This window comes from Heterodontus francisci, chromosome 30 (assembly GCF_036365525.1).
Source record: "Heterodontus francisci isolate sHetFra1 chromosome 30, sHetFra1.hap1, whole genome shotgun sequence".
In the NCBI taxonomy this organism is placed as follows: Eukaryota; Metazoa; Chordata; class Chondrichthyes; order Heterodontiformes; family Heterodontidae; genus Heterodontus; species Heterodontus francisci.
Window position 1 is genome coordinate 4,426,494 of NC_090400.1, and position 17,415 is coordinate 4,443,908.

General features: G+C 42.5%; 1 protein-coding gene across 2 annotated transcripts in view; it reads left to right on the forward strand.

Moving 5' to 3' along the window:
• LOC137346551 (protein phosphatase PTC7 homolog) overlaps positions 1-17,415 on the forward strand; it is a 136,039-nt gene that overhangs the window by 55,371 nt on the left and 63,253 nt on the right. For both annotated transcript variants that reach the window (XR_010968730.1, XM_068010042.1), the window contains exon 3: positions 6,846-7,044. Coding sequence is in view for 1 of the 2 variants with exons in the window: in XM_068010042.1 (XP_067866143.1) it covers positions 6,846-7,044 (199 nt within the window). In the remaining variant the exon portion in view is untranslated. The remainder of the gene's footprint in view (positions 1-6,845; positions 7,045-17,415) is intronic.

Consider the following 17,415-nt stretch of genomic DNA (forward strand, 5'->3'; position numbering starts at 1 on the left):
CTACCCTGAGGAACTCCTGAAGTGATGTTCTGGAGCTGAGATAATTGGCCTCCAACAATCACCACCGTCTTACTTTTGAGCTACATATAACTTGCCAGTGGAGAGTTCCCCCCGATTCCCATTGACTTCAATTTTGCTAGGGCAACTTGATGCAACACTCAGTCAAATGCTGCCTTGATGTCAAGAGCAGTCACTCTCTCCTCACCTCCGGAATTTAGCTCTTTTGTCCATGTTTGGACCAAGGCGTGATGAGCTGAGTGATCATGGCCAAACCTAAACTGGGAATCAACTAGCAAGTTATTGGTAAGCAAGCACAAGTAATGCGCTACATGCTGGGCTTATAGTCTTGGACCCTGGCATTCAGTGGCAGTATTCAGGCAAGGACTGTAGAAGATAAAGTAATCCCTTGATACTATACCCATAGGTTCTTTGTGTAAACGGTGGACTCTCCTCTTGTGTTGACTGGCACCAAACTGTCGTCTTATAACTAGCTACCAAATGGGTATCCAAAGTTTTGAAAATCCTCTCCTTATAAATTACACATAAGCAGAGGTGATCTTTCATGACGGAGGTGGTAGGTAGTGATGCTATACAATGAGTGTCCATGAACACTTGTACCCTATTGATGCTGTGGAGTGCTTGCCATTTGTGGTCTGAATCCACCCCAGTTTATCTTGCAGAACACAGGTGTCATGGCAACAATTGCCCTTGAAAAATTGTTCACCAATGCTCTCGATCTACTCCTATTGCTGAACCTTATAAACTTGGTCATATCTTGTGTGTCGGATATGGTAATGTATTGATACAAATAGACCAGCAGCCCAGAAGTCAAGAATACTGGATTTGTAAGATTAAACTTACTGCATCTGGTAATTTGTGGACTAGAGAATGGAAGCTGACATCTGGCTTGGTCTGGCCTACATACGACTCCAGTCCCACACTGTAGCTCACTGTTAACACCCTATGTGATGGGCAATAAGTACTGGCTTGCCAATAGTTGCACAAATGCCAAGAATATTCTTTTATGAAAGGTGTATGTGTTTGTATTCCAGATGCTAAATTTAGGGAATTAAATCTGTAAAGAACAAGTTCCAAAATGCGGGGGTGGCACCATTTGGTTTGACAACAAGCCAACATAGTATCTAGTTCTAAAAGCAAATTAGTTAACTTACAAAAGCATTAAATCTTGCCCTAATAACTGGCAATGTAATGGTCAATTTGGAACAAATTAGAGGATTGACTAGAAAAATAACCTCTCAACTGGCAGACAGCTTTTTTCCAGAGGATCCTGTTTGGCTAAACACAAATTTTTAGCATCAAATGAGAATGAATCATCTCAATTGGACATAAGAACAGGAGGAGGCCATTCAGCCCCTCGTGCATATTCTGCCATTGTTAGATTATGGTTGATCTGTATCAACTCTATCTACCAGCCTTGAATCTGTAACCCTTAATACCTTTGCCTAACAAAAAATCTATCAATCCCAATTTTACGATTTTCAATTGACCCCCTCAGTAGCTCTTTTCAAGGCGGGGGGGGGCAGAATTCCAGGTTTCTACTACCCTTTGTTTGAAGAAGTGCTTCCTGATGAAGTCACCCCTAAACAGTCTAGCTCTCATTTTAAGGTAATGCCACCTGGTTCTGGACTTCTCCCACTGGAAGGAATAGTTTTGCTCGATCTACCCTATCAACTCCTTAAATCATATAAAATGCCTTGATTTGACTACTGCTTAATCTTCTGTATGCAAGAGTATGAAAGCCTAGTTTACACAACCTGCCCTCGTAATTAAACCCTTTTAGCCCTGGTATCTTGCTGGTGAATCTGCACTGCAACCCTCTGCAGTATATCCTTCATGAGGAGCAGTGTCCAGAATTGAATGCAGTACTCCAGATTTGATGTGATTTGTTTTATTGTAACATAGCTTCCACCCCTTTGTATTTCACCCCTCTTGAGATAACTGCCAACTTTTAATTGGGCAGCTTAAGTTTTTTATCCCTGTCCACTAGCATTTAGTGATTCCTGCACTTGGATCCTTAAATCTCTCTGCTGCACCACTGTTCCTAGCTTCTCACCATTTGGAAAACACTCTAATCTGTTTATCTTGTGTCTAAAGTGGATGATCTCTCACTTCTCCACATTAAACTCTAGCTGCCGCAGTTCTGTCCACTCATTTTATTGAACATTTTCCTTTGCAACTTTTTGCCCCTATCGCCATTAGTTAGTGCGACCTAACCTGGTGTCATCAATAAATTTAGAAACAAAGCTCTCTGTTTCCTTCATTTATAACTATAGTGAAAATTTGAGGTCCCAGTACAGATCCAGGGAACACCACTAATCACATCCTGCCAATTGATGTATATACCCATTATCCCTACTCTGTCTTCTACCTCCTATCCAGTTCCCTATCTGTGTTAATAGATTGTCTCCAATTCCATGTGTTATTTTTGTTATGTGGAACCTTTATTAAAAGCCTTCTGTAAGTCAATATAAATAACATCCCTAGACACCTCTTTATGTTAGTTATCTCCTTTTAAAAAAAAAATTAACTGTTAGACATGACTTGCCTTTTACAAATCCATGCAGACTCTCTTTAATGCTTGCCCAGGTGCTCAGTCACTCTGTTCCACCAGATTCTAGTAACTTCCTTTTATCTGTTAGTTATCCGCTTTAACAAACCCAGTTAATTTTTTTTTAAGAGATGATTTGCCTTTTACAAATCCATACTGACTTTTTATTCATTTGTAGAATTTGGGTGTTGCTGGCTAGGCCAGCATTTATTGCCCATCCCTAATTGCTCTTGAACTGAGTGGCTAGGCCATTTCAGAGGGCATTTATGAGTCAACCACATTGCTGTGGGTCTGGAGTCACATGTAGGCCAGACCAGGTAAGGGCAGCAGATTTCCATTCTTAAAGGACATTAGTGATCCAGATGGGTTTTTACAACAATCGACAATGGTTTCATGGTCACCATTAGACTAGCTTTTTTTAAATTCCCAGACTAACTGAATTCAAATTTCACCATCTGCTGTGGTGGTATTCAAACCCATGTCCCTAGAGCAGTCGTCTGGGTCTCTGAGTTACTAGTCCACTGACATTACCACTACGCCACTGCCTCCCCCATAAATGGTTGCCAAGTGCTTAGTCACTCTTTTCCACTAGATTCTAGTAACTTCTCTCCACCCCCCCCCCATGACTTTTGACTAATATGCCTATAATTTGCTAATTAATTTCTTCTACCTTTTAAATAATGGAGTGACATTAGCAATTTCCCAATCCAAGGAAGATCATGACTAAAACATCAACAATTACTTCACTTTCTTTCAATACCCTGGAGTGCAAATCAAGTTCTGGAGATTTGTCCATTTATTAAGGCTCATTATTTTCTTCCTCACTGTTATTTTGCTTATTAAAGCTGGTAAGTTCCTACCGTTGATTTATTTTTAGTTTTCCTTGTATCTTTGATACTTTATCCGCATCCTCTGTGAAGACCGTTACAAAGTGAGTATTTAGCATGTCTGCCATTGCTTGATTTTTAATTGCAATATCATCTGCATATCTCTTTAAGGGGTGCATATTACTATTAACCACCCTATTTCTATGTTTGTAAAAACTTAAGTGTTGCCCCTGATATCCCTCGCAAGTTTTGTAAGCATAGAAAATTTATGGCACAGGAGGTGGCCATTCAGCTCACCGTGTCTGTGCCAGCTGAAAAAGAGCTATCCATCCTAATTCCACTTTCTGGCTCTTGGTCTGTAGTCCTTGGGTTACTGCACTTCAAGTGCATACCCAAGCACTCTTTAAATGCAATGAGGGTTTCTGCCTCTACCACTCTTTCGGGCATTGAGTTCTAGACCCCATCACCTGGATGCAAACATTTCTGCTCAATTCCCCTCTAATCGCTTGACTACTTTAAATCTATGCCCACTGTTATCGACCTCTCTAAGGGAAATTGGTCCTTCCTATCCACTCTATTTAGGTTCTCTTGATTTTATACATTAAATCTCCTTTCAGCTTCCTATGATCCAAAGGAAACAACCCCAGCCTATCCAATGTTTCCTCAAGCTAAAATTCTCCATTCCAGGCAATATCCTTGTAAATCTCCTGTCAAGTGCGATCACAATCCTCTCTGTAATGCAATGACTAAAACTGTAAGCAGTATTTTTTTTTCCTCATACTCACTTTTTGCAGCTCTAGCCACTTTCTTTGAATTTCTTTGCTGTTCTTTATATCTCTGCCCATTCATAGAATCTCTGTTTGTTGCATTCATGTAAATTTTTAATTTTATACTATCTTTCAGTTCTCTTGTTGATACTGGAGAGTTCCATGAGGTAACACTCTTTAGATTTCTAGGGAGGATCCATTAAGCTGTACAAGTCAGAGTCATCGAGAGATACAACACTGAAACGGGCCCTTCGGCCCACCGAGTCTGTGCCGACCAACAACCACCCGTTGATACTAATGCTACTTTAATCCCATATTCCCTATCACATCCCCACCATTCTCCTACCACCTACCTACACTAGGGGCAATTTGCAATGACCAATTTACCTATCAACCTGCAAGTCTTTGGCTGTGGGAGGAAACCGGAGCACCTGGCGAAAACCCACGCGATCACAGGGAGCACTTGCAAACTCCACACAGGCAGTACCCAGAGCTGAACCCGGGTCGCTGGAGCTGTGAGGGAGCGGTGCTAACCACTGCGCCACTATGCCGCCCTAAAGCTTAAGACATTGAGTATTCTCCTGAAAACAGAATTATAAGGAATTTATTGAACAAGAAAGAAATAAAAGGTACTTGTAGGGAAGGGCTGCGAGGGGTGTATGAGTGCAGGGAACAATGCTTTGGGCCCTACTGTTTATACATAAACAACTTGGATTCATAATCATGATTTAAGTTGGTCAAATTCACTGATCTGGAATAAAATGACGACCATGAAACTACTGGATTGTTGTAAAAATGTATTTGGTTCACTAATGTCGTTTAGGGAAGGAAGCCTACTATCCTTACCAGATCTGGCCTGCATGTGATTCCAAACCCATAGCAATGTGGTTAACATATAACTGCCATATGAAATGACCTAGTAAGCCACTCCATTGTATTCAAGGTGGTCCACCGCTTCTCGAGAGAAATTAGGAATGAGCAATAAATGCTGGTTTTACCATTGCCCACATCCCATGAAAACTTTTAGAATAAAGGACCTAGGGAAAATTTGCTGCTGGTCAGAACCATGACTTGTGAATTTGAAGGTGACATTTACTCAATGAATAATGTTGAACTGACTGGAAGAAGTTGAAGGAGACCTGGGATGGGCAGTAGACTCCACATTTAGCCATTTTGGTGCAGTAATCAAAGCAAATGTGATGTGCCAAAATTTACATGTCACTGTTGGTTCTTTTGCCATTCATCTTAAATTGGTGTCCTCTGATTTTCAACCCTTCCACCAATGGGAGCAGTTGCTCTCTACTTTTGTCCAGATCTCTCATGATTTTGAACACCTCTGTCAAACCTCTTGAAGGGAAGATAAAAGACGGAGAGGCACACAAAAAGGTCTGAAAAAAATTGGAAACAAATGGAGAAAACCCAATGCAACAATGATAAAACAATGAGTGTATGTGTATCTGATCACATTGACAGTCCTCAGTGGTTCACACTCAGTCAATTACTTTTAAAATTCAGTAATGTTTGTAGGCAGACAAGCCAGCCTTTCTGTACCATGTCTCCAAGAAAGTGCATGAATAATCATTTTTAGGGTTCTCTTGACCCGTTTCTTCTCTAGCTTGTTATATTTATCTTTGCCCATAGTGCTACCCATACGTCAGGAATAATTGACTTTATCTTTTCCCTTTGGTATTGCTTTGTGTTGCTCACTACCATGTCATAACAGTATGGCTTCCAGCTGACCAGCTGTAAGGTGGTCCAGTAGCTTCTCTTAATGTAATTGGAGATAAAGTGAAGTAATTAAGAAACTGATCATCTGTGCAACAGGCTGTTTAGTTCAGTGGTTAACGACTGCCATGGAACTATAAACAAATCACAATCATCTATGCACTAAGACACTTGCCTTATTCAATATAAATGAAGCCTTTAATTTTTTTGTTTCTGTTTCTGATCAACATAGGTTGAGGTGATTGGTCTAAATAGCTTTTTTTTGTGTGACAAAGCTGCCCACTTGATCAGCATCCCATCCACCACCTTAAACATTCGCTTCTTCCACTACTGGTGCACAGTGGCTACAGTGTGTACCATCTATAAGATGCACTGCAGCAACTTGTCAAGCAACTTTCCAAAACCATGACCTCTACCACCTAGAAGGATAAGGGCAGCAGACACATGGGAACACCACCACTGTAAATTCCTCTCCAATTCACACACCATCCTGAATTGGAACTATATCGTTGTTCCTTCACTGTCGCTTGGTCAAAATCTTGGAACTCAGTTCCCAATAGCACTGTAGGTGTACATGTACATACACATGGACTGCAGCAGTTCAGGAGGTGGCTCCCCAACCACCAGCTTGAGGGCAATTAAGGACGGGCAACAAATGCTGGCTTTGCCAGTGACGCTCAAATCCTACAAAGGAAAAAATAATTCCAACTATGTAGAAATTCTATTCAAGCTTCGAAAGAAGCCCATGGAGTTATACCTGCACTTTATGGTTTGAATCTTATCAATGCAAATTGATTTTGTTTCCAGTGTTCTGTATTTTTATTTGATTTGTAAACAGTTTTTTAAATAAATTTACTCTTACCACAAAGGTTCTGTTATCCTTTTATCGGTTGGATTAGGTATGAAGCACCAGCTGTTCTTGTCAAACTCATGATGCCCCTGTTAATTTGTCCACAGGTAGCAGTACTGCTTGTCTTGTAATTCTGGACAGACAGAAGCGCTGTTTGTACACTGCTAACTTGGGAGACTCTGGCTTTCTCATAGTGCGTGATGGGAGGATCATACACAGGTCAGATGAGCAACAGCATTACTTCAACACTCCCTTTCAGCTGGCAATTGCACCCCCTGAGGCCCAAGATTCAATTCTCAGTGATAGGTAAGAAGAGCTGTGTGCATGGTATGCATGGGATAGCAAGATGAAGAATGAGTGAGTGAGGAAATAGAATGTTTTATCTGTGGTACTGTGAGATCAAGCCTGCTGAGGTTTGGTATGCAGCATGTGATATCTTCCAGAGGATTTACTTTTGTTTCTAATTTTGAGCATCTCCCTGATACACCAGTCTGATGCTTGTTTTTTTTTTTGTTGCTTCAGTTACTGATTGTAGCATTTTCCAAACCTGGAGGACATTGGGTGTTAAGACTAGCACAGTGCTAATCACTAAATCCAGATTAATTTATTTCCTTTCAAATTCTTTCTTTACCTGAACTCCCCATAGCACTCTGCCTCTGTGGCTGACTGCATAATGCTTCTGGCCTTTCAGCAGAAGCAGCTGAAGGATGGCATTTGCGCTGTTCTTGCTCAGTGGCAGACACCTGGCTTTCAATCTGTACCTCATTACAGCACTCTAGCTGGAGCTATGTGAGTGAGAGTGTTTGTGGCTGTTATACCACGGCACACTCTCTGCTACAGAATGTTGTATTGGGGCATTTTGTGGCACTGTTTATCATAAATCTGCACACTTGCTGCCCAGTGCTCTTCTCTTAAAATTGCCACCCTCTGGTACCTCACCCAGATAATTAGTATTCACGTGAGCTAGTGTTGAACTGGAGATAGGGCCATCATAAACAATCCCACTGCAGCCACCTTTTGATACTCGCACATTGCAGCCGTCATCGGATAATAATCAGGAATAGGTCTTCTGGCACTTTGATACTTGACTAAACCAATGGGAACATGGGATCTTCTTTATCTGGCCAGTATAAGATAGCAGATTTCATAACAGATCAAATAACGAATCTCGGAGGAGGAGTGTTGAGAAGGTAGAACTCATTTCAACATGGAGTGGTTGAAGTAGATAAGTATTAATGCATTTAAGGGAAGGCTTGATGCATACATAAGGGAGAAGGAAATAGAAGGATATGGGTGCAGGGTGGCAGGGGGTAATTAGTGAGAGGAAGCTCATGTTGAGTATAAACACTGGTATAGAGCAGTTGAGCCAAGTGGCACGTTTTCTGTTTTGTACTTTCAATGTAATTCTATTCAGTTCTCCTTTTAAATGTTTTTGCAATATCTCCATACATGGGAAGCCTATTTCACATGTTTAACACTCTGCAAAGTAGTTCAATTTAAACTGACTGCGTGCACCTTTCCTCTTGGCTTGAGCCCATGTTCCTTGGCTCCAGGGTTTGGGGTAATTTTGAGCATTCGAGTTTCACTATATATCTATTGCGCTAAGTATCGAACTCAGTCTCTGGTTGCTGTTCTGTGCACTGTTGCCAATATTTGGGTATCCTTGTAGTATAGTAACCAGAATTATTCAATGTACTCCTTCAGAAAAGTCTTGATCTGTAGACCCAATCCAGAACCAAGTACTAGGACATCCTGTCTGTACCAATGTCTGGACTTTCTTTAGCTTTAGTTAAGCCTGGTTTCTGGTTGGTATCAGCCACGGGAGCTGCACGTTTAAAACTTTCTTTGTACTGTTTCCAGTTGCACTCTCCTCCACTCTGAGGTTAATTTCGTATTGGTTTGGTTCCGTTGACACTGACCACTGTCTAGTACACCTCCCAAATGGCCATCCTCTCAATTAATCTAACCTCCACCATCATACTTTCTGACATTGAACCTGGAAAGTCCTCGTCTGTTAATGGTTCAGTGCCCCACTAGGCAGAACCTGAGACACTGGGAGAGCTCTTGAGCCTTTAATTTCTAATGCATGTAGCATCATAACCTTCTCCCTTAATTTGAGCAAATGTAATGGTTGGGCCTTGTACTGAACTGAATCTGAACACCAGTGGCGAAGTTCTTTGACAGCACCATCTCCTAATGAGCAGTGTCTGTAAAAGATGCATGCAGCCCGGTTCCACTTATAAACAGCTTTTGATGCTGATATCAGCTCAGTCAATCATTGTTTCCAAAGTGGTTCTGACAGCTGGGACATGCTATTTTTGTTGAATTATATATTATCATTCTGCAGCATAAATTTCCTTTTAGCTCAGTAGCAGTTGTGACAACTGCAGTTTTGTGCAGTTCTGCCTTTTGTTGAAAAGACCCTATTCTGTTCTGCTTTGCTAAGTGAACGAGGATGAGCTCCCATTTTAAAGACCTTGTCACAGTGTAAAGTTGCCTATCTATGGGGATGTGGGGATATAGTTACTATTCAAGATTCATCTTATTATGTGTAAATGTACTGAGTATAAGGAGAAACTGTTTCCATTGGCAGGAGAGTCAGTAACCAGGGAACACAAATTTAAGGTAATTTGTAAAAGTACCATGGGAGTTGAGGAGAAATGGTTTTTATGCAGCGAGTTGTTAAAATCGGAAAGGATGGTGCAAGCAGATTGAATAGTAACTTTCCAGAAGAATTGGATATATACTTGAAAGAGAGTTGTGCAGTGCTGTGGGGAAAGAGCAGGGGAATGGGACTAATTGTATAGCTCTTTCAAAGAGGTGGCACAGGAATGGCTTCCTTCTATACAGTGTGATTCTATGATTTGAGTTTCCAATTGATGGAGTTTTAGCTGTGATGGGGTTCTGGTTTGTTAAATGAATAATGTCTATAACATTGTTATAGACAGGTGGGAAATGGTGTGGCTGCTTTCCACTGGTCATCTCCCAACTGACCACAGGGGGTGTTTTGTTTAAATGAGTGTTTTATTGGTAAAATAAACAGTGACCGGTTTTCTTGTAGGTTTAAAACACAGGAGATTAAATTATTAAACAATATTCATCGCCCAAAATGATTGCAACGCCACCCATGCACGCATTCACACACTCGAAGAGGTAGATAGAAGGTAAAGAGTAAGAGTGTTAAGAGTTCAAGATGTAAAAGTCTGTTTCAGGAAAACCTGTGGGATCCTCTTGGATGGTGAGTTTTTAAGTTGTAGGCCTGTTTGCTGGTTATCTTGTATTTGTTGGGTTGAAGACTTCTGGCGGTTCACTTCAGTTTGAAGACCATGCTGATTTCTTCACTTTTCACAGGGGGAGGAATGGTTTTCAAAAGGCACTCTTTCTTTTTTTTCCTCTGGTGCAGTTTGATAGCATACAGGAGCGCGCTCTCGCGCTCCTGTATGCTGGAATTCCGGATGGCTTTCAATGTTGATAGTGTGGCTGCAGAGTTCAGACTGATGATTGATGTTCTGAACTGGGAAAAGCCCTTTGTTCTTCCAAAACGGTTACCTTTAAGGGTGAACTCTTAAGTGTTAGTTTAGGCCATGTGACTTTAGGTTGCAGTTCTTAGCTGGTAGAATAGCTTTTGATGCCCCCCATTTTGATGATATGTGGGCTATTCACACACTATTGTGGTGAAGGGTAGCTGGAGATGTAGAGTCTTGGGGAGTTTCTTTATCTTGGTTTGTTTTGTGTATAGCTCACATCCATGTGTGATGAGCTGACTCATTTCCATGGTGTCGGTTCTAGTGGACATGGATGTGGATTTTAGTGCAAGAGTTGCTATGGCTCTTGTGGCTTGTCCTCTATTTTGTTGACAGCAAATCAGAGAATTGTTAGTGCAGAAGGAGGCCATTCAGCTCATCGTGTCTGCACCGGCTCTCAAAGAACAATTCAACGAGTGCCATTCCCCTGCCTTCTCCCCATAACCTTGTACATTCTTCCTTTTTCATATAAAAGTCTAAATCCTTTTTTGAATGCTTCAGTTGAACCTGCCCCCACCATACTCTGACAGCGCATTCCACACATTAACCACTCGCTATGTGCAAAAGTTTTTCCTCGTGTCACTTTTTTGTTTCTCTTACCCATTACTTTAAATCTGTGCCCTCTCATGTCGATCTGTTCACGAGTGGGAACTTTCCCCCATCTAGTCTGCCCAGACTCCTCATGATTTTGCATACCTCGATCAAATCACCTCTCGGCCTTCTCTTCTCTAAGGAAAACAGTCCCAACTTCTCCAATCTATCTTCATAACTGAAGTTTTTCATCCCTGGAATCATTCTCGTGATTTTTGTCTGTACTCTCCAATGCCCTCGTGTCTTTCCTAAAGTGTGGCGCCCAAAACTAGATGTAGCACTTTAGCTGAAGCTGAACTATATCTTATACAAGTTCAACATCACCTCTTTGCTCTTGTACTCTAAGCCCTTATTAATAAAGCCCAGGATACTGTATGCTTTATTAACTGCACTCTCAACCTGTCCTGCCACCTTCAATGACTTATACCCCCAGATCCCTCTGCTTCTGCGCCCCCTTTATAATTGTACCCTTTGTCTTATAATGTCTCTCCATGTTCTTCCTACCAAAATGAATCATTTCACATTTCTCTGCATTGAACTTCGTCTGCCACCTATCTGCCCATTCCACCAACTTGTCTACATCCTTTTGAAGTTCTACATTACTTTCCGCATAGTTCACAATGCTTCCAAATTTCGTATCATCCACAAACTTTGAAATTGTGCCCTGTACACCAATGCCTAGGCCATTAATAGCAAGGGTCCCAAAGCTGACCCTAGGGAACTCCACTACAAATCTTCCTGCAGCCCAAAAAGCATTCATTAACCAATTCTTTGTTTCCTGTCACTCAGTCAATTCTGTATCCATGTTGCTACCATCCCTTTTATTCCATGAGCTATAACTTTGCTCACAAGTCTGTTGTGGCACTATATCGACTGCATTGCTCTCATCAACCCTCTCTTTAACCTCCTCAAAAAAACTCCAAGTTAGTTAAACATGATTTTCCTTAGAAATCCATGCTGGCTTTCTTTAATTAGAATTAGAATATTACAGCGCAGTACAGGCCCTTCGGCCCTCAATGTTGCGCCGATCATCTGACCTACACTATTCCATTTACATCCATATGTCTATCCAATGACCACTTAAATGCCCTTAAAGTTGGCGAGTCTACTACTGTTGCAGGCAGGGCGTTCCACGCCCCTACTACTCTCTGCGTAAAGAAACTACCTCTGACATCTGTCCTATATCTTTCACCCCTCAACTTAAAGCTATGTCCCCTCGTGTTTGCCATCCTCATCCGAGGAAAAAGACTCTCACTATCCACCCTATCTAACCCTCTGATTATCTTGTATGTCTCTATTAAGTCACCTCTCCTCCTCCTTCTCTCGAACGAAAACAACCCCAAGTCCCTCAGCCTTTCCTCGTAAGACCTTCCTTCCATACCAGGCAACATCCTAGTAAATCTCCTCTGCACCCTTTCCAAAGCTTCCACATCCTTCCTATAATGCGGTGACCAGAACTGCACGCAATACTCAAGGTGCGGCCTCACCAGAGTTTTGTACAGCTGCATCATGACCTCGTGGCTCCGAAACTCGATCCCCCTACTAATAAAAGCTAACACACCATATGCCTTCTTAACAACCCTATTAACCTGGGTAGCAACTTTCAGGGATTTATGTACCTGGATACCAAGATCTCTCTGCTCATCTACACTACCAAGAATCTTCCCATTAGCCCAGTACTCTGCATTGCTGTTACTCCTTCCAAAGTGAATCACCTCACACTTCTCCGCATTAAACTCCATTTGCCATCTCTCAGCCCAGCTCTGCAGCCTATCTATGTCCCTCTGTAACCTACAACATCCTTCGACACTATCCACAACTCCACCGACCTTCGTGTCATCCGCAAATTTACTAACCCACCCTTCTACACCCTCATCCAGGTCGTTTATAAAAATGACAAACAGCAGTGGCCCCAAAACAGAACCTTGCGGTACACCACTAGTAACTAAACTCCAGGATGAACATTTGCCATCAACCACCGCCCTCTGTCTTCTTTCAGCTAGCCAATTTCTGATCCAAAGCTCTAAATCACCTTCAACCCCATACTTCCGTATTTTCTGCAATAGCCTACCGTGGGGAACCTTATCAAACCTGCATTTGTCCATGTGACTATTCATTTTGTCCCGAATTATTCTTTCTAGAAGTTTCCCCGAAGTTAAACTGACTGGCCTGTAGTTGCTGGGCTTATCTTTACACCCTTTTTTGAACAAGGGTGTAACGTTTGCATTTCTCCAGTCCTCTGGCACCACCCGAGTCTAAGGAAGACTGAAAAATTATGGCCTGTGCCTCCACGATTTCCACCCTCACTTCCTTCAGTATCAATTTTAAACTCTTCTAGTGTCTGAATTACTCCCTCTTTCACCATTGCCTGGGTTGCATCATTTTCCTTGATAAAGACAGATGCAAAGTATTCATTTAATACCTCAGCTATTCCTTCTGCCTCCATGTGTATATTCCCTTTTATGGTCCCTAATCAGCCCAATTCCTCCTTTTGTCACCCTTTTATTGTTTATATGTCTATAGAAAACTTCGGGATTTCCTTTTAATACTAGCTGCAAGTCTCTTTTCATGCTCTTTCTTTGCTTCTCTTATTTGCTTTTTCACTTCCCCTCTGGCCCTTCTATATTCAGCCTGATTTTCAATAGTATTTTCTACCTGGCATCTGTCATAAGCACACTTTTTCTTCTTTACCTTAATCTCTACCTCTTTTGTCATCCAGGGGCCTCTGGATTTATTTACCCTCCCTTTCCCCTTCAAGGGAACATAGCTTGCCTGTGCCCAAACTATCTCCCCTTTGAAGGTCACCCATTTTTCAGCTACTGGTTTTCCTGCCAACCTCTCACTCCAATTTATTCAGTCCAGCTCTGTTCTTAACCCCATTGAAGTTGGCTTTTCCCTAGTTAATTATTCTTGCTCTGGATTGTTCTTTGTCCTTTTTCATAGTCAGCCTAAACCTTATGATACAATGATCGCTGTCCTCTAAATGCTCTCCTACTGATAACTTGATCCACTTAGCCCACCTCATTCCCAAGAACCAGGTCTTGCAGTGTCTTCTTTCTCGTTGGACTAGCAACATACTGTTGCAGAAAATTTTCCTCAATGTTCTCTCGGAACTCTTGCCCCTCACTGCCCTTTACACTACTATTATCCCAGTCTAAGTTTGGATAATTGAAGTCCCCCATTATAACTACCCTATAATTTTTACACCTCTCTAATTTCCTTGCAAATCTGTTCCTCCACATCCTTCCCACTAGCTGGTGGCCTATAGACAATTAGCAATGTAACTGCACCTTTTTTGTTCCTTTAGCTGTAGCCAAATTGATTCTGTCCTCGACCCCTCTGGGACATCCTTTTTCTCCAGCACTGCAATACTCTCCTTAATCAATACCAGCACCCCTCCCCCTTTTTTCCCTTTTCTCTCTTTTCTGAACACCTTGTATCTAGGAATCTTTAATATTACTGAAAATAGAGACATTTTGGCGAAGCTTTTCATCTTGCACTCCTCAGGACTATCGCAAGAATAATCAATGTAAGGGAAAACAACTTATACTGCATGAGAAGAGACTGCTGATTGGTTGGCAAGTAAACTGATTTTTAGAGGCGTTGCCATGACGACTGCACCAGTTTACGGTGACTGACTGCCAAGCTTCGTTTAAAATTTAAAGCAGGCCGGTTGACTCTGGTCAAGACATTGCCCTGAGGAATGAACCAGCGAATGGCTGTCACTTTCTTTGTTTAGCTGAAACCGGTGCAATGTTTGTATATATTCTTTCTGTCTGCAAAGAACAGGGCCCTGTGCATTAATATATGTAGCTACCAGTACATGCAAATGCGCCACACTGCGAGCCCTACTGACAATCTTAATGCAGGTGGGAGGTATACAGTAAATGGCAGAACCCTTAGGAGTATTGACAGGCAGAGAGATCTGGGCATACAGGTCCACAGGTCACTGAAAGTGGCAATGCAGGTGGATAAGGTAGTCAAGAAGGCATTCGGCATGCTTGCCTTCATCGGTCGGGGCATAGAGTATAAAAATTGGCAAGTCATGTTGCAGCTGTACAGAACCTTAGTTAGGCCACACTTAGAATATTGCGTGTAATTCTGGTCGCCACACTACCAGAAGGACGTGGAGGCTTTGGAGAGGGTACAGAGGAGGTTTACCAGGATGTTGCCTGGTCTGGAGGGTATTAGCTATGAGGAGAGGTTGGAAAAACCCGGATTGTTTTCACTGGAACGACGGAGGTGAAGGGGCGACATGATAGAGGTTTACAAAGTTATGAGCGGCATGGACAGAGTGGATAGTCAGAAGCTTTTTCCCAGGGTGGAAGAGTCAGTTACTAGGGGACATAGGTTTAAGGTGTGAGGGGCAAAGTTTAGAGGTGATGTGCGAGGCAAGTTTTTTACACAGATGGTGGTGAGTGCCTGGAACTTGCTGCCAGGGGATTTGGTGGAAGCAGATACGATAGCGACGTTTAAGAGACATCTTGACAAATATATGAACAGGAAGTGAATAGAGGGATATGGAACCCAGAAGTGCAGAAGGTTTTAGTTTCGGCAGGCATCAAGATCGGCGCAGGCTTGGAGGGCCGAATGGCCTATTCCTGTGCTGTACTGTTCTTTGTTCTTTGTTTGTCAGCGTAATTCTTAGCACACTGTGGATTATTTAGCAAATGTTGTCCAATCGTGGAATTGCATCTAATGTTGGACACTGTTTTGAGTTTTGCAAGCACAGGCTGGTTGGGTACGGCCCGTCCCTTGCCCGTTGCGAACAGCAGAAGTTGTTTGATATGATCTGCCAGTCTTTGGGACGTACGGCCTATATATCTAGTATCACACTGGCATTGAAATTCATATATCACATTACTCATTTGTGTGATAGGTAAGACATCTTTTTGGCTTGACGCCAGCATCCTGTTAGTGGCAAACACCATGTGTGTTGCTACTGCTTAGTAGCAGCGTGAAACAGCTAGGTTTACCTGTTGCTCAAAATTTTTGGGATACAATTTGAGGTGGACTGGGCACTTTTTCAGGAAAAAGATGGCCTTAGGCCCGTTTGTAAGTTTGCGCAATATACAGCGAGAAATGATCTGATCAGGGTAGCCATAGTCACACAGGATGTCTTTGATTCGCCTTATTTCAGCAGCAAGCTTGCATGGTGAGCAGATGGCTCGGGACCCTATTTATGAGGTTGCCGATAAGGCCAATCTTGCAGCCCATGGAACTGTAAGATTAGACAACATTTGCTAATTAACCCACAGTGTGCTAAGAATTACGCTGACGACCAATTTAAGATTGTCAGTAGGGCTTGCAGTGTGGCGTATTTGCGTGTAGTGGAAGCTACATATATTAATGCACAGGGCCCTTTTCTTTGCAGACAAAGAATATGTACAAACATTGCGCCTGTTTCAGCTGAACAAAATAAGTGATGGCCGTTCGCTGGTTCATTCCTCAGGGCAATGCCTTGACCAATCGGAGTCAAGCTGCCTTGTTTAAATTTTAAATAAGCTTGGCAGTTAACTGTCAGTCACCGTAAACTGGTGCATTTGCCATGGCAACACCTTTGCCAATCAGAGTTTACTTGCCAACCAATCAACACGCTCCTCTCATACAGTACAAGTTGTTTTCCCTTACATTGGTTATTCTTCAACAATGTGTCTCTCTTTTCAGCAATACTCAAGTTCTGTACTAAACAAATATTGAACAGCCAGTCTTGCCCTTCTTTGAGCCGGGTCTCTCTCATAGCTACAACATCATATTTCTACATGTCCAGCTGCACCTGTAACTCACCAGTCTTATTAACAACACTGTGCTTTCACATGTATGCACCTTAACCCTGATTTAGACTTCATTACTTTCTCTTACTCTGACCCTACCTAATAGCTTACTATTCGCTACTCCAGTGCTATCTATCTCTCCCAGTATTCTGTGCACCTTGGTATTATATTTCTTCCTGGTTCCCACACCCCTGCCAAGTTAGTTTAAACGCTCCCCAATAGAACGAGCAAATCTCCCTGCAAGGAAATTTGTCCCAGCTCTGTTCAAGTGCAACCCGTCCGGCCTGTACAGGTCCCACCTTCTCGAGAACTGGTCCCAGTTCCGCAGGAAAATAAAGCCCTCCATCTGGCACCATCTTTCCAGCCACACATTCGTCTGCACTATCCACCTATTTCTGTACTCGCTTGCGCATTACTGGGAGTAATCTGGAGATTACTACTTTTGAGGTCCTGCTGGTTAATTTCTTACCTAGCTCATTGAACACTCTCCGCAGGACCACCTCCCTCTTCCTATCTATGTCATTAGTACCAATATCTGCCACGACTGCTGGCTGTTCACCCTCCCCCCTCACAGTGCTCTGCAGCCATTCAGTGAGATCCTTGACCCTGGCACCAGGGAGGTAACACGCCATTCTGAATTCACCTCTGCGGCCACCAAAATGCCTGCCTATTCCCCTGACTATTGAATCTCCATTCATGATCACTCTTCTAGTCTTCCTTATGCTGCCCTGTGCAGCTGAGCCACCTGTGGTGCCATGGACTTGACTCTGGCTGCACTCACCAGATGA